The 21,594-nt window shown below is 39.5% G+C and overlaps 1 protein-coding gene across 21 annotated transcripts in view; it reads left to right on the top strand.

Moving 5' to 3' along the window:
• Positions 1 to 21,594, top strand: part of LOC123757993 (eukaryotic translation initiation factor 4 gamma 1) — a 189,598-nt gene that overhangs the window by 148,098 nt on the left and 19,906 nt on the right. For all 21 annotated transcript variants that reach the window (XM_045742085.2, XM_045742083.2, XM_045742081.2 and 18 more), the window contains 8 exons: positions 7,505 to 7,960; positions 9,507 to 9,646; positions 12,284 to 12,376; positions 12,490 to 12,729; positions 17,882 to 18,016; positions 20,021 to 20,239; positions 20,490 to 20,741; positions 20,978 to 21,142. In XM_045742085.2, the coding sequence (XP_045598041.2) occupies positions 7,505 to 7,960; positions 9,507 to 9,646; positions 12,284 to 12,376; positions 12,490 to 12,729; positions 17,882 to 18,016; positions 20,021 to 20,239; positions 20,490 to 20,741; positions 20,978 to 21,142 (1,700 nt within the window). The remainder of the gene's footprint in view (positions 1 to 7,504; positions 7,961 to 9,506; positions 9,647 to 12,283; positions 12,377 to 12,489; positions 12,730 to 17,881; positions 18,017 to 20,020; positions 20,240 to 20,489; positions 20,742 to 20,977; positions 21,143 to 21,594) is intronic.

Genomic DNA, 21,594 nt, shown 5'->3' with positions numbered 1-21,594 from the left:
CGTCACAGAAACTGTCCGAATGAGCTTAACGTCAACAATGAACTGCCCTAGGGACTCCAGCTCCGGAGTTTGCCTCGAAGTTGGTAAAAGACGTCACTAGGACTCGAGACCTGGAGACCGCCGTGGTCAGGGCTGGAAGAGAACCACTCATTGGCTATACATGCTTAACTTGAACATTTTATGGAATACTACCCTGCTCCTTAATCCATACCCAGAGATGGTTTGACATCTGAAACACTTTCCCATAAGAAATAATGTAAATTGAATTAATCCATTCTACACACCCAAACATATTAATTTAAAAATACTTCGTCTACAAATAGCGATAAAATATTAACTACTCATTTTGTACTACAGTATGTACATATATCTTACCTTTATTGAGGACTCTGTGTATGGAAGAATGTGGGGGGGGGGAGGAGGAGGGAGTTCCTTTCCATTATAACATCAGGCAGTGATGGCATTTCTGGGGTACTCTTTTGTCTTGCAGGCTTACCACTATGACCTGGATGTGGCTCACTGCTTCTTTCTCACTTGAAACATGTCTATAGACAGGTTTTTTTTCCCCTACTTTTTAACACTGTAGTGAGGCATCAGTGTCATTAAAAAGGTTAATGTAATGGTCTGCTAAACCTTATCTGGGCTAGTTTTTTTTTTTTTTTTCCAACAAAACCTTGAAGTTCTTCCAATACTGCAAACATTTTCTTATTGAGGAAGGAACATCCTCTACTGCTGCTACACATACTTTCTTAAGTCAAACTCTACAACTAACTTTCTTGGGACCCATGGCATGATATATAATAATTACTTTGTGCGCTTTTTTGGTTTCTGAACATGAAAGTGAAATTATTCACAAAGAATTCAAGTATGGTAGTCACTAGGCAGGACACGCTGGTGAACTAAGGCACGCCTTGCCTGCACTTGGTCGACCCATGTGTGTATCAACAAACTCGAAGTATGGCAAACCTTAAATAGTCAAATTTTATGAAGAAATTGAGCTCAAAACTCGAAAAATTTGGAAAGGGACATTTGACAACTGAGGTTCCACTACAGTATTTTCAAAGTTTACATGACAGTACCTTTGACACAAATGCAACCTGTTAGCATGAAAAACCAAATAAAGTGTAACAATTGAAATCAAGTTTCTGTATTCCCATGCTGCACCTCGCCTCATTTACACCCAAAGAAACAACTTCTCCAAGCCAGTACAGCTAAACCACACACGAGATAGACTATTTGGATTTTTGTCCTTTCTAGTGGCTCATTAACAATGAAGAAAAATATTCTTGAGCACCAGGGGGTTGTTGGCTATTTACAGTTGCGCAGCCCGGTGGTTAAACATGCACCTTTTTGTGGGATATGTCTTTTATAATGTCTCAACAAAATTCCTAGTGAATCTGATACCTCTACTGGATTTGCCTTGTCTTTGACAAAGACAAGGTGTCTTTGTTCTCGTATTGGCATCCTCTGATATTTGGCACCTTTGGAATATCCAGCATTGCTGATGTTGCTACATGCTCCCCAGCTTGGTGCCTTTTGATAATTACAGTACTGTCCATTCTGTCAACTATATAGCCTATCCTATCCTATTCTCAGGAAAGTGTTCTCATCTTGTTGATGCATATCTTGAACAAAAGGTCCTGTTAACATATCGCCTGAGGATACCCAACATTTTCCAATGTTCGTCTAAATGTTTCATTGCCCTATCTGCTGGATTGGTCTCAATTTTTCTCCAACAGTGCTGAGGTTGGATATGTCCACTGTTAACTTGTGGTTATCCTCTCTGTGGGGAGGATTCACTCTTATTGTGCTGCTCAAATTTAAGGTGGCCTCTGCAATCAGTTTACTTTGATCATTTGTTCAAAGTTTGATCATTTCACATCTTGATTTGTTATCTCGGCCTCATTAGATGTCGAACAAAGCCCGCGAGAAATTGAGTGGTCCGTCAAGTCATATATCGAGATACACTGGGACCCCAAATGATGAAGACACTAGCTCACATGTTACAGGAATATTGTGCAATAGTATTGTTAGTATAATGTACTGTTCATGGAGATGGTTATGAGTTGTTCTACTCATTTGTGCCCCAGTCTGGTACCTGGCTGGAACAATTTTTATACACTACTGGTAAATTATTTAATTGAAGGAGATACTGTACAGTATAAAAACTTGTGTTTTTTCTAAACAAGCCAAGCTTGTGACTGGTTATTTTTGCTAATGTCTGCACATTTTGACATCCTCACTGCCACCCACTAACTCACATTCTCTCTACTGTATAGCATGTTGGCCTCATTTTCAAATACAGTATATATACCTCCCCTCTCATTTCTTCCTCCTTACTTTGCTGCTATTGAAACATTTTGGCCTCCCTGCATTACAAGATATACCAACTTGGCGGATGCCTTTCTTGATTTCTCTAATGCAATCAAATGGTTTAGCTTTATTGTAATGTTGCATGGACTATACTGAGAAGCTGATGATTCCTATGGTACATTGGTAACATTGACATGGACAGGAGCTGAATGGTGGTGGGGGTGATGGTGTCCAGAAATATCGTGGTAGCCACAGCAGGCCTCCAGCTGACTCCTTGCCAAGTGTTTGCTGCCTTAAAACTGCCATGAGCTGCTTTATTAACATTTTTGACGGTGTATAAATTTAAAAAACAATAAGTTATATACATTCGGTTTATAATTATTGGGCGATATTAAAATTCCTCATTGTATTAACTGGAACACGAGTAGACATAACCTACATCTGGATAATAAATTAGTGATGATAAACCTGCACGTGGTAAATAGTTTTTTTACAAAATGAAATATAGATGATTATGCACAAAACCCGTGTATATGGATGGTTGTTAAGATACTCTTCCCAAGATGGCCTTAAAACTAATTTTCAAAGCCCCTGTTTTGCATATGGAGGTAGGGGAAGATGGGACTGGGAAGTCCTCTATAGAAAATGGCTGCGGATCCACGGCAATCACGAGGCAGCTATGTAATTACCCAAGTGTAGTTACAGGATGAGAGCTATGCTCGTTTTGTCCCAGCTTCCCAACACTTGTGTGTTGCTTTGAAACAGCACTACTGGTTTGCTTCTCGCTTAAACTGTTCCAACTGTCTACTTGCAAATGAAACTTATTAATATTTTTTGGCACCTTAGCTTGAATTTGACCATATTCTTGAGGATGCTGGTTTCAGGAATTCCTCTTGTCAATTGGTTGATTCCTGCTATTAGTTTGTAAGTGGTGATCATATCTTGCTTTTGTCTTCTAGTGTTGGCATATTTAATGCCTCTAGTCTTTTTTCATAACTAGTTTATGAAGAGAAAATCTGAATTTTCTGAAAATCATTTAAAACTTAATGTCACTAATTGTATTATTTGTCATTATGGCCTGAGATTAGCATATGAGCGTCATTTTGGTCATTTTAGAATATAGTTTGAGTGCAGATTGGTGTAATTTTTTTTAATGTGCCCTTTCAAACTAATATAAAATATATTTGTTTGAATATATATTGGTGAGCATTCGTACTAAAAAATGTGAAAGTTGTAGGTCAATATCTTTGGAAATTAAAAATAATAATAATAATAATAACAATAAAATTAATTCCATATTTACTGTACTCGCCTATTTGTGCTTGCGGGGGTTGAGCTTTCTCTTTGGTCCTGCCTGTGTTTGTGTGTATATACAGTGGAGCCTCGATTAACGAATTTAATCCGTTCCAGCACCTAGCTCGTCATGTGAAATGCTCGTCTTGGAAACGTATTTCCCCTTTTAAAATAATGGAAATAAAATTTATCCTTTCCACCCTCCAAAAACATCAATGTGATATTTTATAATGTAAATATAATACTGTACATGTAAATATATATGTTTTGTTTTACTACTGTATTTTCAATTGTACATGTACTTTACCTTATGAAGTCGTTACTGGCTTGAGGGAGACTTTGGGGAGCTGGGGAGGAGGAGAGGGGTTATGGTGTGGAAGGAGAATCCCCCTCCGAGTCAGGCGGGCTCTCTCTTGGTAATTATACCCAACTGAGACTGGGTTGTGGTTCACTAACTTGCTGGTCTTTCCTCTACCTTTCCAAAGAACGTGTCTATTGACAATTATTTAAATAAATAAATATATACTGTGTGTGTGTATATATATAATGTATATTATTTATATATATTTTCGTACATGTACACCATTCCATAGGTAAGAGGTGATACCCATGGACTTTATTAGCATTTGTATTAAGTGTTCTTATGAATGGCACTCTGGCACTCTTTATACAATATAAATAATATACGTATTTCACAAACTTTATTGCCTATACATAGATAATAAGAGCGTGCATTGTTTGTGGCACTGTTAGGCATCGCTTGCGATAAGGTGGAGTGTGTGTGGGGGGCAGAAGCGAGGAAGGCACCTCCCATTACACTTGTGCAAATCATATATTTTCATGGTTCCCAACCCCTATACACAGGTAATAATAGCTGGGATTGTTAGGCACTGACTGGCACTGTTAACATTGAGTAGGATGAGGCAGTGTGGGGCAGTATCTGGCACAGGCAAAGAAACAGCAGTATAGAGCGTAACTTCAAAGCGTCACAGCTCCACCCTTCACTTGAGATGCACAGCCACTGAGGGACCTGCCACCACTGATTCTTGCTCCTCCAGCCCACACACGCGATGCCAATCCATAACATACTATAAACACGCTTTTCCAATTTTTTTAGCGATAAATCCTATCATTATAAAGCAGTCTCGAACGATCGTCGTGACCGGGAGCTCTCGTTGATCCCTGTATGGGAGGGTGCATGCCACGCCTAGATGTGTACACAAAAATATTCATAGAAAATCTATTAAAGTATTGGAGTGAATTTTTTCAAGACGATGCCAAATGGCGTAAGATTTATTGAATTTTTCAGAATTTTGATTTTTGACAAATACATTATTTTTCATCTTCTGCCCCTCAACAGTAGTAAAATGGAAACAGCGTGGTTGCTCAGATCAAGGTTATTCAACCAATATATAATTATTGCAGTCGGTACCATTTTCTTTGTGGCATGACAAATGTTGGTTATCCCTACACCATATGTCCAGTAGCAGACCCTCCACCCTTCCACACCTCTCGACTTGTTAGTCAGTGTGAAGGTTAATAATAAATTGAGTGGTTGCTAAATTCTGGAGTTAAAAATATCGAATTAACATTATTAAATCGACAATGGAACCTCGACTTACGAATGCTCCTACTTGCGAATTTTTTGAGTTACGGCCCCCAATTTCGTCTGAAAATGCGACTACAGTACTTGAGACCTTTGCCTCGACTTGCAAATTTGTCGATAAACGTATGGGTCGACCGAGAGCGAGGCGTGCTTCAGTTTACCCCACTCTCTTGCCTAGTGACGATCGCGCTTGAATTCTTTGTAAAGAATTTTTTATTTATTTTTTTTTGGTTTTTGAATATGAAAGTAATTATTATATATCACATCATGGGTACCAAGAAAGTCAGTGGTAAGGTTCAATCTAAGAAAATAGTTAAGTAGAGGCAATAGAGGATATCCCTTCCTCGTTAAGAAAATGTGTGAATTATGGGAAGAACTGCAAAAGTTTTGTTGAAAAACTCGCCCAGATAAAGCTGTAGCAGGCATTGACCTTTTGAATGACAATGAGTGTTAAAATGTAGGAAAAACAGTGTCTTTAGACAGATTCTTAGTAAGACAAGCAAGCAGTGAGCCATGGCCAGGTCCTAGTGGTATGCAGGAGAGAGTACCCCAAAGAAGTCATCACTGCCTAATGTTATAATAGGACGTTATAAATACAGGATGCGGGACGTAATAATATACATACAGTATTGTAACGAGTACAAAAAGTGGTATTTGGTATAACATATATTTTTAAGTTAATATTTTGGGAGGGATGTGGAACGGATTAATTAAATTTACATTGTTTCTTATGGGAAAAATAGTTTCGAGTTACGAGCTTTCGAGTTAAGGCCAGTCGCTGGGAAGAGATTGAATTAGTAAGTGGAGGTACCACTGTACAGTACTTATTAAACATTTATTTCAAAGACCACACCCCTATTTATTAAAGACAATAATAGAACTACTACAGCTCCTGTCTTGTCTCAGAATCAGGAAGGGTTGTCACTGATAAACAAATTATTGCATCAGTCACTTATTGGCTAATGTGAAATAATTGGTTTACCAAGACTTAGTTCTCAAATTTAATTATAATAAGTAAAATTTAATTTTGTTTAATTAAGGTTTAATTAAATTCCCAATATGTTGCTTTTGTCAAACAATGGTATTTATTGCCCTATTTTACCAAACAATTTTTTTGCAGTGGGTTTTTTAATTTTAATAAATATTATGCTCTTATTTACAATCATTATAGCTCATAATGGTAAGTCGAGTCGAAACCAATTAAGTCGCCAGACATCTGCACCAACTAAATTTTATTCTGCCTGCGCTAGTTCATATGAAAAAAATGCAACGCTTGCTGGGCTGCCGCTCACCGCAAAGTAGGCAAATCGTTGCCCGTGAGCTCACCAACACACCCCCATGTTTATACTTAGCGCGCACACATCAGGATGTCACATGGGGCATGCAGAGAATGGGAAGATGTCGGTGTGCGTTTTAAAGTGTCCCATTTTATTTGGACAATAGAATTTTTACAAAGTTTGAAATGACTGTAATGACGCCATTTGTCATCACGTGCTCTGCGTGTTCTCTGCTGTTAGAATACATCTTGCTGCCTTAATTTGTCAGATTTGATGCTTGGTTCTTACGGAAGAAATTGAATAAACTCTTCTATTTCTGTATTTTCAGTTGTATGTACAGTAAGGTTAACCCTTGCACTGCTCACCTATTTTCGGCAAAAACGTCTTGGTGCAATTGTCAAGGACATATTTTTGTTATTTTTACAAATGTTCAGGTAAATTTAATGTCAAAATGTTTCCAAAGTCAACTATTTCCATTTCAAAACACAAATAGTAATGAAAACATTAAAAAACATTAAAATATAGCCAAATTAAAAAACAAAAAGCACAACTCTCTGAGCGCCTAAAGGCGCTTTGCGCAGTGCAGTGGTTAAATTGAATAAACATCTATAAAAGGGTTTTCGTTTATAAAGTGTGCCCGGAAACTTTTACTGAAATTGGCCCCATTTTCAGTCTGGATACTAAAAAAATAAGTACAGTGTCTGCAGATCAATTATAATGCCACTGGCATGTCAAGCACACTATACTAGCTTTCAGTTTCATATCCATCCTGAACACTTTTATTAGTGACAAATTAGTGTATATAGCTGTTATGCATGAAATAAAATGCTCAGTTGTCTGGCGTTTCCAGATAGCAATTTATGGTTGATGTGTCTGGGTATTGCATGTATAGTTCAAGATAGTCACTTAATAGTTTCTTCTTTCAATGTCACCATTATTACCACAACCCACTGTTGTAAGTTTTGTTTGAGCTTTTGATAAAATATATCTAAATTATTCTCTACTTTTGTTATAGGTAAGCGTGGAAAGGGAATTCCCCGAGAGGAAACGACCCAGGCACGTGAGACTGCTGATAATTCAACTCCACCTCAGCAGCCACAGCTACCATCTCCTCCCCAAAGGGCAGCAACACCACCTCCACCTTCACCACCTGCTGCTCCACAGCCAGTCAATAAATTTCCAGTTCAGGTTCAAGCTGCTAAGGAGAAGAAGGAAAAGGAGAAAACTCCAGAACCAGTGCAGCCTCCTAAGCCTCAACTTCCTCCACAAAAATCTACTTCTTTTCCGCCATCAAAAGAGACAACTCCTCAGCCAGCACCCTCACCTACACCTTCGGAAGAGTCCAAAAGTGGACGTTCCTCAAAAGAGAGAGAGATTAACAATGTGGAGTGTGAGATAAATAATGTTCATGAAGATAAGGAGGAAGAGAAGAAAGATGATGGCCCACAACTTCAATACACATACAAGGAAGGTAAATACAGCAACCCCGCAAAAAATTTGTTCCATGTCTTTTTTTTCCCCTTTTTGGGGTGGGGGGGTGGGGAGGGGTCAGGTTTGTTGGTTTCATGTAGATAATATTTAACACTAGCTTCCCAATTAGCACACAACCCAATGTTACTCATTCACCTACAGTGTTTATACTTAATAATAAGACATTGCAAAAAAGTTTGCTTGATGCCATTTGCGTCATCTCCCATCTCCGTATTTTCGTTTTATGATGGAATATGCTGCATTTGTCAGCGAAAGTGTCGAGTGCATTTGCTCCATTGTGAAGAGAATGGTATAAGAAATGTAATAAATTTGTGATATCTCTACACAATTCTAGAACAAGCTGGTTGGAACATTGCGCCTTGGAATATGAAGCCTAATGTGTGGAATAAATGCAGGATAAATGTCCTTTAAGTTGGGATGTTCTTTTGTAAATTCAAATTGGTATGTCTTGGTTCTTTAGAGAGAGCTTTTTGTCGCATATCGTTTTTAAACGTTGGCTCGTACATTGGTACCATGGTACACAGAGAAAAGTTCCCCAAAATTTCTTATTTTCTTATAATCCCTTCCCTGAACACACACACCAATAAAAACAGGCACTTTGGTTGCAATAAAGTAGAGATGTCCAATGCAGGAGACTTCCCTGAGGCAGTCGTGTAGGTGATTCAACTCTTGTGATATCTTTTATCCGTGTATGTAATTTACGCGGTTATAATTTTCCAAGGAAGTGTGGTGTCATCATTGTGTCCACTAAAAATGACACATTGTTACTCGTTCAGTATTCATTTTATAAATACTATTTACACTCGCACTTGGTTCTTCAATGAAGCCGTCCATATAGCACCAGGCAACTCAGCATTTAATGCACCAGGTGTACACACATTCACTTCCTATCTTTTCCTTCTGGGTTCTTGCAAACAATGCACTTGCATACACCTTTTGCAAGTTTTCCTGTTCTTGGTATGAAATCAATCCTGTGTAGTGCAAGAGCGTCTTTGCAAGCCAGTTTGTTAGGAGCTGCACGAGGCATGGTTGGTGCATAAACCTGCATCACATTACCTTCCTGACCAAACGTCATAAGTTTGGCCAGGAATGTATTTGTATGTACTGATCTGGAACCAGTCCTAATATTTTCAGTGTTTTCAATTTTGTATTACACCCACATGTGCTCTAGGAATACAGATTTATAATTTTTAAGTGATCCCAGTAACTTAATGTTCTAAGGTTTAACTTTAAGTTAAGGTTTAACTTAAAATATGAGGTAACATTTCTTACATTAAGAACATATGTTTAACTAATAAAGCTTAACTAAGCTTTAATTAAGGTCTAACTTAAGGTTTCTAACAGCAAAGTATCTTTGCACGCTCTCCAGGTCAGCAATTTCTGTCTTTTATCTTTATTGTAGAACTTCCTATATCTCATGATATGATAGCCTACAGTGGTCAAGTGTCTTCAGTACAGTATTTGAAAATCATTGCCCATGATTAGAAAGCCTCAGTGTTTTAAATAGTCTTGATTCTGTTTTTCAGATCAGTGGAGCCCCGTTAATCCAGAAGGAAAGCGACAGTATGATAGAAGATTTCTTTTGGAATTGCAGAATAATCCCTTGTCGCTCAAAAAGCCTGAATCGCTACCTAATTTGGAAGTCGTGCGAGATGGACCTGGACGGGTAAGTTCACCATAGGCCATATTGTGTCCGTGTTATTGCTAGAGTTCTCCTGTGTAAATGGAATGGAGTTCTGGACTGACTGTAGAGTTCCAGCGAGTCGTCAAAAGTTTTATGCCAACCAGCTATTTCCTGCTCTTTCAGTTGGTGCAATTCAAGGGGGTTCATTATTTGGCAAAAGCCTCGATCTACTACTACTGGTCATTTATATATTTGGGGTTAGTCTGGGACACGAGGACAACCTCCTGTTCTCTTCTCCATTCTTGTTGCAGATATTAAACCACATCTGCTAATGTTAAAAAGTCCTTGCCAGCAATAGTATGAGGTTGGTGGGTGATGCATCCTAGCTTCAACATCCTCTCTGCTGTGTGTGCTCTTGTTCTGTGCCAGTGTTGTGTACTTTTGTCTTACTCTTTGGTGAGATATTACATGTACATTATTGTTGCCTCTTGTTTTTCAGCCATGGTGGAACCTAATTGAAGTTCAGATAAACATGGCCAGTAAACCTGCACAGCCAGTCCTGGAACTGGCTGTAGGAGAACTCTGCAAGTTGAATTTTAATAATGCATTAACTGGGAACTAATAAACCAAAACCTCACAAATAAGCTGGGAAGAACTGCTAGAAATTGCAAACCTATATCAGTGCCTTGAAAAAATAGTCTCAGTAGCACTAGACATATCCTGAAGCTACACATACCACTAGAACGAGAAGAAAGTCAAATTAGAACGAAAACGGTGTTCCCCCTCTAGGTGAAGAAAGCAAATCGCAGAACAACTTGAATGCCCTATCCTATCCCAAATAGGAAAAGGAAGGGTATGAAGAGAGAAAAGGTTGAGTTAAAGTTGCAGAAGTCGTATAATATCCAGGAGAGGCAAAGATAGCAAAATGCTTTAGTGAATAACTACGCCTAGCCCCTGTACAAGGGAGATGGAAATTTCACAAGATGACAAATAAATGAGAAATACTAAGGGTAAAGTACGATTCTGTTTTCAGTGAACCCTTGTCAACACTTCAAAGTGTTTAAAAGAGTATTTGATAAATACCACCACTAAAGAGGGGCCTGACAGCTTGAGTGGTTCCAGGATTGATCCCCTATTGGAGGCGGAAACAAATGGGGAGTTTTTCACCCTGATGCCTCTGTTACCTAACAGTAAATAGGTACCTGGAAGTTACAGCTGCTTCAGGCTGCTTCCTGGGGGTGTATAACAAAAAGGAGCCCTGGTCAAGGACTGGGACACTAAGCCCTGAAATCATCTCGAGATAACCTAGATACCTGGACCAGAGGATACCTGAACAACCAGGCTGGTGGCAGTTATGCCTAACAGCCTGGTTAGATATCAGACCTTGAGGAGGATGATCCTTGGAAACAAGGCAAGGTAACTACAAGGTAAACCTGCAGTTGCCTGTATTGTTGTGCTAATGTGATGCATTCCTGATTGGATGTCAGAATGTCTTGGTCTTTCTGCCCGTGAAGGGGACAAGGTTCTTGCTCTGGTCCCTAGTAGGCCAAATGGGGTTCCCACAACATATGTGACCTAGTACCAAGGAGCTATCTCTGAAATAACTTGGGGAGCCTTCAGGGTTCTACTGGAAAGAGGCATTTCTTTTCATTCAATGCTGGTATATTTCAGGTGGTGCTCTTGTTGGCTCTGGCTCCTGATACCTGTGTTTGTGACTATCATGCTCTGTGCATGTAAAGTAGGGGGGGGGGGGGGGTGTTGTCCATTTTCTGCTATGAATTGCTGTTTCTAACACTTAGTTTTAGCCATGGATAAGCTCTGTTTTTCATTGTGGTCCTCTAGTGGTGGATAATTGGTTTAACAGCTGTAGGGTTCATACCTTCTGCCCTGTTATCACTTTGTGGTAGCATTTGCATGCTACTCATGTTTCACGAGTTGTGGCTTTTGCCATTTATTTCCTTTTTTGCCTTGTTCTGAAGCCTGACATATTGGGTAATCTGTTGTGGGGATTCAGTTCAGTTGGAGTGATGTCTGCATTCACATGATATGCACAAGTGTTTAGCTTTTATGTTCACTGTTTTCAGGCCTAGGGTTTCTGGCAATCCTAGTCTGCATAATGTTCAACCAAACATCTGGTCTTACTAACGAAAGTTTAAATGCATTATGCACATCAGTATGTTGACAGAAGCAGCAAACATTAACCCGTGTGGTAGCGCTGAGACTTACCAAATTTCTTCCTCATAGCCATTTCTAAGCAAATTTTTACACATTTATCATGTCATTAAGCATTATTGACTTGTTAAAATTAAACTTTAGTCTTTAAGGTTAATTTATGTTCTAAATATAGTGTAGTGTTTAAGCTTAATTTATGTTCTAAATACAGTGTAAGAAAAAATTTGGCTTGACTTCCACTATTGGTTACTGTACTATATTGTAATATTTTAATAGTACCAGTTTGGACCATCAGTGTTATTCCAGTACAGAATACCCGCCCTTATCAAAGTGCATTCCTGCGCACGAGACCTATAGAATCTTAGTTTAGGGGGATGACTTAAATTGTTAGTTGAGAAAATATGCTGTTACTAGAATCATCATTCAAATTAAATTTTTGAGTGTTATGCATGGATGTATGTGCATCCTCTATGTATCTGGTTTAAAGATTCAACTCTTTCCTTACAGCACAAACCCTTTGATACACGTGCCCCTGTTCCTCATGTTGGTGGTGGGCCAGACTTCACTCCTGATTATGTTAAATCTGCAATGGGAAACAAGGTAATATTTCACTTTTATTCTGAGTTAATTTATTGTTGTATGATTACTGCTACTGGTATATTATTTTAATTACTGTAATAATTTATTAGCTTTTGTTTTCATTATACCTGCAGCAACCAAGAACAGTTGGGCGCAACAGTCAGCAACGGCGTGAACCAGGTGGTGGGGGTCCAGTGAATAGAGATAGAGGGGGTGGCGGGGGCAGCGGAGGCAATGTCCGTGGTGGACAAGCAAAGATAATTATTATTCCTCACTCAACTGGGCGAGAACCAAAGCTTAAGACGACGGAAAATGCCTGGAAACCATCAGTCAAGGACAGCAAATCAGAAGATGCAAAATTGCAGACAGATGAAGTATGTGTTTTTTGTGTGTACATTTGTGTAATCAATATCTAGGAAACATACCATCTTTGAAGTAAATCATATATATCTGCATATATCTTGGTTAATGCATTCAGTATAGTCAAAATGTTAGTCATTATTGAGTTTTAGGCAACAAATTTAATTAAATTTGTGCTTCCAGTTAATATAAGACTATGCATGTGGATCATGTGAAGTTTAACCTTTTGAAATGTGCATAAAAATTAACATTGTATTGAGCATAGCCTGAGCATAGGAAAATTTTCAAAATAGTCACTTGCAAATTAAATATGCACAGTGAATATTGTGAGCTATGCACGAGGGATGAGTGTTCTAGCATAATGGGAAGGTGAAAAACGCTTGCATATTATTGGTGGCCAATATGAGAGGCAAAGTTTTATGGACAGAAATGGGCATATGGTTGTTTACTCCTATCATGTGATTTTTTCTTCTTCTTTATTCTGAGCACCTCCATTCCTTTGTTTATTTTATGCTTTAAGTTGTGGAAGTCCTATGCATTTTAAATATTGACTTGTGTGCCTGACCCAAACTTTTAGTATTTGTGTATATCAGTTTTAATATTGTAGTGATTAGTATTCATGATAACTAGTTTTATTTGTTCTAACAGGATATAGAATTTTTAACACTTTGGTGCACCCCGCTCGCCACCCCTCAACTGTGCGATATTTTTTTTTTTTTTTTTTTTTTTTTTTTTTTTTTTTTTTTTGAGATATATACAAGAGTTGATACATTCTTGTACAGCCACTAGTACGCGTAGCGTTTCGGGCAAGTCCTTAATCCTATGGTCCCTGGAATACGATCCCCTGCCGCGAAGAATCGTTTTTTCATCCAAGTACACATTTTACTGTTGCGTTAAACAGAGGCTACAGTTAAGGAATTGCGCCCAGTAAATCCTCCCCGGCCAGGATACGAACCCATGACATAGCGCTCGCGGAACGCCAGGCGAGTGTCTTACCACTACACCACGGAGACTGCTACTGATATGGGACCCAGGGTGTCACGGGAGCGCGCGTAAATTCTGAAAAGTGTATACTCTCTTCAACTTTGTCATCTTGATTCTCGTCCTACGAGATTAAATTTGGTATCATTGTGTTCGCAATAGAATTAATTCTCTACAGCACTAAATGCATATAAACTCCAAAAGCCCGGCTAATTACCCGCAGCAAACAGAGAAAGTGAGAACGAGTTACCCAGGAGCGCACAAACGCGATAAAATGTTTTCACTATTTTCACTCTGGTCACCTCAATTTTTATCCTAGGTCTTTAATTTTGGTATCAATGGGTTCGCAATAGAATTCTCTAGAGGAACATTAGCATATAAAATAAAAAACCTGGTCACGCTCCAACCGCCGACGAGTTTAAGACGGGCCACGCGTTAGCCACGAGTGAGTGCTCAGCCGCCTTCCAGCTACACTCCCAATTCCCGCCCTTTTCAAGCCTTTCTTTCACAATTTTCTTCCTGGAAGGGCCTTGTTCATGATCACTATCCATCGTGGAGTAAGCGTAGATAGTTTCTAAAGCCGCAGTAAGAAATATAGCCACGGAAAATAGCCGAAATGTTCACACGTTTGAGATGCGAGGGGAGGCGACACCGGTCACAACAGTGGAGCGAAAACAATGGGCCCACGGCATGTGCCAAGCCGCCTGAGGGCCACGAGGCTCAACAAAGAAAATGGGAAGACATCGTCGCGCATTTTAAAACCAGTCCCCAAAAAATTGGATAAAAACCTGATTTTTGGCGATTATTTAAAGTGGATGACGCAATGCTGCGTCATCCCCGGAATTACCGCCAGTAAACGGATGACGCAATGCTGCGTCATGCCCGGGCGAAAGTGTTAATCTACAATAATTCATGTTAGTTTTTTTTGTAATGACCATGTGTTGATACATTGTCATTGGATTTTCATTGTTGTTGTTGCTGTTTCCTTTACTTTACTTTTTATTGATTTCATTTAGGCATGGTAAATTGTTAGATGTGCTTAATTAATGCTCCTGACTATCTGGTCTGTTGTACAGAGCACCACTTGGTTTCCGAACCCCTTGGGGACGAGGCCCGTCGGTTAACATGTAGGTTCGTAAACGAGAAATAGACGGAAAAAATAAACTAGAAATGTATAAAGAAATTTTTCTGGAAAAAACTCTTGGGGGAGGGGGGGGGATCGACAGGTTCATAGCGTAAATGCGACCGTATTTTGTTTGTACTCACGGATAAGCGACGTCCTGATCCACTTTATAAAAGTCCTTAATTCTTCCTGGCTGATTATTAAGACTGGCAAAGTTTCCTGCCAGCCTGCAGGAAATTCCTGCCAGCCAGTCTGCAGGCACATTCCTGCCTGCCTGCCAGCCTGCAGGCACATTCCTGCCTGCCTGCCAGCCTGCAGGCACATTCCTGCCTGCCTGCCTGCAGGCACATTCCTGCCTGCCTGCCTGCAGGCACATTCCTGCCTGCCTGCCTGCAGGCACATTCCTGCCTGCCAGCCTGCAGGCACATTCCTGCCTGCCAGCCTGCAGGCACATTCCTGCCTGCCAGCCTGCAGGCACATTCCTGCCTGCCAGCCTGCAGGCACATTCCTGCCTGCCAGCCTGCAGGCACATTCCTGCCTGCCAGCCTGCAGGCACATGCCTGCCTGCCAGCCTGCAGGCACATGCCTGCCTGCCAGCCTGCAGGCACATTCCTGCCTGCCTGCCTGCCAGCCTGCAGGCACATTCCTGCCTGCCTGCCTGCCAGCCTGCAGGCACATTCCTGCCTGCCTGCCTGCAGGCACATTCCTGCCAGCCTGCAGGCACATTCCTGCCTGCCTGCCTGCCTGCCAGCCTGCAGGCACATTCCTGCCTGCCTGCCTGCCTGCCTGCCAGCCTGCAGGCACATTCCTGCCTGCCTGCCTGCCAGCCTGCAGGCACATTCCTGCCTGCCTGCCTGCCAGCCTGCAGGCACATTCCTGCCTGCCTGCCTGCCTGCCAGCCTGCAGGCACATTCCTGCCTGCCTGCCTGCCTGCCAGCCTGCAGGCACATTCCTGCCTGCCTGCCTGCCTGCCTGCCTGCAGGCACATTCCTGCCTGCCTGCCTGCCTGCCTGCCTGCAGGCACATTCCTGCCTGCCTGCCTGCCTGCCTGCAGGCACATCCTGCCTGCCAGCCAGCCAAAAATATATGATGTACATTTGAGAAACAAATCTGGGTCACACGTCTGTCGAAGGTCACGTGGTTCACCTCAACACCCATTAAATATTTATCAACATCCATTAAAATATTTGTAAAAAATTAAATTGTCATCCGAGCAATTTCTAGGTGGTTTCAAAATGAGCGCCTTTAGATTGCGCACAATTTGATACCAAAATGAAAGACGTAACATGAAAATTGATGTCAGAACACTGGAAAGATATAAATAATTTTGTGGCAATGAGCGTCAGTGTCCAAAAGTTAAAATATTTGTTAAATTTTCATTTATTACTCTATTATTATGGGACTAGTTTTAAAATACGCACCTTTAGATTGAGCACAATTTGATACCAAAATGTAGGGCGTAGCGTGAAAATTTGTTATCAGACTGAACGAGTACATACATTAGTCTGCAGGTGTGCCAATAGGTGCTTGTTCACGGGTAACTTGGCCGACTTGAGGCTTTGCTGTGGGGAGTCACTCCGGGCTTTTAGACCTTAGATGAGGGCACATAATTGAGGTCGCCCTCAATTTTGTATCAATGTGTTTGTAATAGAATGCTCTACAGAACTCAAAGCAAATAAACTCAAAAAGCCCGGCTTACCACCTGCAGCAAACAGAGAAAGTTACCAGGGAGCGCACTAGAGCGATAAAATGTTTCTCCTTTCACTTTGGTCACCTCAATTCTCGTCTTAGGTCTTTCATTTTTGTATCATTGTGTTCACAATAGAATTCCCTACAGGTGTATATGCAAATATAAAGTGCAAAAGCCCGACATACCACCCACAGCAAACAGAGTGACGGAGCGTTACCCCAGTGAGTGCTAATAAAGAGCAATAAAATGTGTTTACTCTTTTAAACTTTATTACCTCAATTCTCGTCCTAGGTCTTTCATTTTGGTATCAATGTGTTCGCAATGAAAATCCCTACAGGTGTATATGCTTATAATGTACAAAACCGTGGTTTTCACAAAACCAAATGTTTTTAGTTTTTGACGTCATCCTTGACGTCATCTATGGGTATTGAACTAGTAAACTTTTGACTCCATACTTCATCGGTGGGCGAAAGTGTTAAATGATCCAACATTATTTCAAAGATTCTGCCACCTGTGCAAAGCTTGACATCAACTGGGACCCTTCACAATTGGGACCCTTAGAGGGCATACGGGGTATAAGTTTCATGCAAATTGCCCGATAAAAACAAATTTTTGACCCCCTCCTTCCAAAAAAAATTAAATAAAGAAAAAAAATTATATATGATTAAACTAAGAATTTTAATCCTCTATTGTGATAGCCGAGTGTCTTGACATGATTTCAGTTGACACTTGTTTGTAGTTAATTTTTATTTTTTTTTTTTTGACAAACCAGTAAATATATATTTTATCTATTTAGGCTACGATGCTGAAACTTGGACCCGTTGAAGCTCTTTCATTTACAATTTTGATTTTGATTGAACTTAAGTTTTCATTTATTGGGTATTTGCAAAGTTATGGCCCTTTAATTGCATTGTATGAATTAAGGTTGTGAACTTCTTGAAAGCCGAGTTTGATGGACTGCTGGAGGAGATAACGCAGTTAAGGGAATATGTTGTGTAAGAAAGGGCCAGGCAGCATTAAGAAATCTACTTCATATTATAAAGTATAAGGAAAACCATGAATAGGCTTATACCTCTTGTAAAACCTCCAATGCATTCTTTGGAGTGAAGAATGCAGTGTTATCTACTTTTAACTTTAATTGGTCCTCTTGTCACATGCTGCTGTGTCAGCACAATGCCAGGTCTGAGATTGACAGATCCGGCTGGGCGTGCCAACCTTCTTCAGAACCAGTAAATATGTCAATATGTTTCACCTTTTCCCTTACATTTTGCATCTAAATTAATCATTGTGTAAGGGAAAAAACTGTTAAATTTTTTTGTACATGCATGAATACCCATAGCTGCAATTAAGATTACTTTGTTTTTTCCCCCAGGTGGTGAAAGTAATGCGAGGTATCCTCAACAAACTTACACCAGAAAAGTTTTCAAGGCTGGTCGACACAGTCAAGACATTACCAATCAACACCACGGAGAGACTCTCAAATGTTATTGACCTAATATTTGAAAAGGTATGATTTTTTTCGATCTGTAAGATCCTGTGTAATGAGTTTAATGTGATAGCTAGAGAGATTTTACAGGAAACAGATGGTTCGGTTGACTACATCTATCTGAACATAAAAAAGGCTTTTGACAGTGCCGCATAAGAGGTTGTTCTGGAAACTGGAACATACTGGGTAGTGACAGGGAGGCTTCTAACGGATGATTTTTTTAAAGTGCAATAATCAGAGGCAATGTATCAGACTGGAGAAATGTCACTCATGGCATCTTAAAAAAAAAAAAATAGATCCATCCACATCAGAATAGAACAACCTACCATAAATACCCAAATCACGGAACTATTTACTCTACCCACCATGAGAGTAAGAACAAGACCAGAACATAACGATGCTAACACAGAAGACACTGCTCAATGTAAAAGGCTTATTACATTTGATTAATCTTTGTATGTGCTGTCCCCTATTGTTCCCTATTTATCCCCTTGCCTTTTCCTTTATTCTAATTATTTTCTCACCTGACCCCGTACTGGTATAAATCTAATGAGATCTGTAATTTATCACTTGAGAATGAACCATGTAGGTTCGAAACGTTGTGCAGTTGTATAATAAGTGTAATAATACATTCTATAGTAATTCACTTTTTCTTCATCTTGAAAAACAAACATAACTTTTGGAGAACTCCTCTTTCAACTAAACCTTGAAGCAAGAATAATAGAGGGATAGAAGCCCTAAACCAGAAAATAGTAAATACAGAATATGCGGTCATATTCAATATGAGAGCCCAGCAATAGCACGGCAATGTCTGGGGTAGGAGACCCCAGACATTACCTGATGTTATAATGGAAGGGAACCCCTTCCAAACACTAACCTTCCCCCCCCCCCACCCCCCCACCCCTTCCTCACCATCTATCATACACCAAGTCCTCCTCATAAGGGTAAGGTATAGTAAAATTTGAGTAGTAATTATAAAGTGTATTTTTGGGTGCGGAATGGGTTAATTCAATTTACATTATTCCTCGTGAGGAAAATTCGTTTTGGTTTACGATTTTTTGGTGTCTGAATCTCTGGAACGGATTAAAATCATATAAGGAAGGTACCACTGTATTTGATTGGGCAACTGAAAATAACATGATTGATGAAGATTAAGCCACCCAAAAGGTGGCTCTCATGAATTGCCCAAAATTAATAAAAATGTTGATAAATTCCAGGTGCTGAGGTACCTGGAACGAACTTAACAAAACAAAGGGTACAGGACACAGACCTACTCAGATGGAAAGCAACATGTAAAAGATCTAGGAATTATGGTCTGACAACCTGACATTTAGTGAACATAACCAAGCAAATATAGCAGCGGCAAGGTAAATGATAGGATGGAGTATTAGAACCTTCAAATCCAGGGACCCCACAGATATCAAATAATATATTCATGGAAGATACTGGAGTGCCAGGTCCCAAATTTGCACAATAGAATAACTTACTGGTGCGAGAGATAAGAAAATGCAGAATAAAATATCCGAGTAGTAGAGGTTCTATAGGCGCAATCGGAGCACTGCCTTAACATCAGGGGTCCACGGCTGTTGAACACCCTCCCAAATTAGAAATATTGCTGAAACGAAGGTGGAGGCATTCAAGAGGCACTTGGACAGGTTCTTTAAAGAAGTGCCGGACCAACCAGGTTGTAGGTGATATATGGGCCTGCGGGCTGCTCCAAGCCACAGCCTGTTGGACAAAGTTATCACAAGAACAAATCCACAAGGGCCGTGGATTGATCCTTGATTGAACCTACGTCCAAGAGGATCCCAGACGCTGTGTTAATCGACTGAGCTACGACATAAGCAGCATCACAACTCTTATGTCGCAGACATAATCCACAAGGACAAAACACTGTCCTTGTGGATACTGTACCATAAGTACAGTATGTAAATACTGTACCATAAAAATCTTATCATAATTTTTAAATGTAAAGGGTTGTTAATGTAATGCAAACTTTTTAATAATTATTGTTGTATTTTCCAGGCTGTGGATGAACAGGGGTTTTCTTCCACTTACGCTCAGATGTGTCAGGTTCTCTCACTGATGTCTGTTCGCGGAAGTGGTAATGATACTGGAAACTCTGGCAAGTCGGAAGTCAAGTTCAGAAACTTAATCATTAATAAGTGCCAGAAGGAATTTGAAAAAGATAATACTGATGAGCTGAGAATCCAAAGATATAAAGAGATCGATGCCTGTAATGATGTAAGTTATAGTGCAGTATTTGGTCACAGATATTTTACTTAATTTACAGCATGTTGGTAGAGGAAAATATTGAGACTACAATAAGATCAAACTTCCATTCCTGGACTTAAGTATTACCAGGCCTCTTGTTTTCTTAATTCTTGATAAGTTTAGAGTTAGTGTACTGTATATATATTTCCTTTCCTGTTTACTCAATTTGAGATTGATTACCAACTGATTTTTGTTCTAAACTTTTTTCTTTTTTTTACAGAATGATAAGAAATTAGAGCTTATTGCCAAATACGAATATGATGAATCAAAGATGAGAAAACGATCGGTAGGAAACATAAGATTTATTGGAGAGTTGTACAAGTTGCGTATGTTGACTTCTCCAATTATGATGAGGATTATTGGAACACTTTTGGAAAAGGGGGATGAGGAGTCCTTAGAGTGCCTATGTAAATTACTTTCAACTATTGGCAAGCTCCTTGAAGCTCAGTGTGCCCAGCAACCAAAAGCTATGGTTAGTTACTGTTGTTTTTAAATAATTAAAATATTATAAATAAATAGCATGTAATATATATATATATATATATATATATATATATATATATATATATAATATATATATATATATATATATATATATATATATATATATATATATATATATAATATATAATATATATATATATAATATATATTATACACATAATACATAATACATACATACATAGTTACATAATTTTTCTTTTATAGTCTGAATTGGACAAACACTTCAAGCACATGGATAGGATTGTCCATGAACGTCAAACAAACAGCCGTGTGAGATTTCTCATGATGGATGTAATTGATCTGCGTCAAAAGAGTTGGGTTCCAAGACGAGAAGATAGTAAACCGAAGACAAAAGCTGAAGTCCAAGAAGTGAGTAGTTCACATAATGAATCTTGCTATATTTATGGAACAATGAGCTGCTTTTTGTATAATATTGGCGTTGAGAAAAATGGTGCTATTGTATGAAGCATAAATATATACAGTAGATATATATATATACGGGGGCTTGACAGCCGAGTGGACAGTGCTTGGGGGTTCGTAGTCTTAAGGGTCCGAGTTCAATCCCTGGCTGAGGCGGAAACAAATTGGCAGGGTTTTTCACCCTAATGCCCCTATTCACCTAGCAGTAAATAGGTACCTAGGGGTTGGACAGCTGCTATGGGCAGCTTCCTTTGGAGGTGTGTGCGTGTGAAAATTAGGGGTTAAGGATTTGCCCGAAATGCTATGCATGCTAGTGGCTGTACAAGAATATAAAAACTTTTGTATATATAAATAAATAAAAATACATACCCATTCTAGGTATTTTAAAAAAATTATGTATA

The sequence above is a fragment of the Procambarus clarkii genome, chromosome 40, assembly GCF_040958095.1.
Source record: "Procambarus clarkii isolate CNS0578487 chromosome 40, FALCON_Pclarkii_2.0, whole genome shotgun sequence".
Lineage (NCBI taxonomy): Eukaryota > Metazoa > Arthropoda > Malacostraca > Decapoda > Cambaridae > Procambarus > Procambarus clarkii.
The sequence above is the reverse complement of the archived record's forward strand: the minus strand, read 5'-3'. Positions and strand labels throughout refer to the sequence as shown.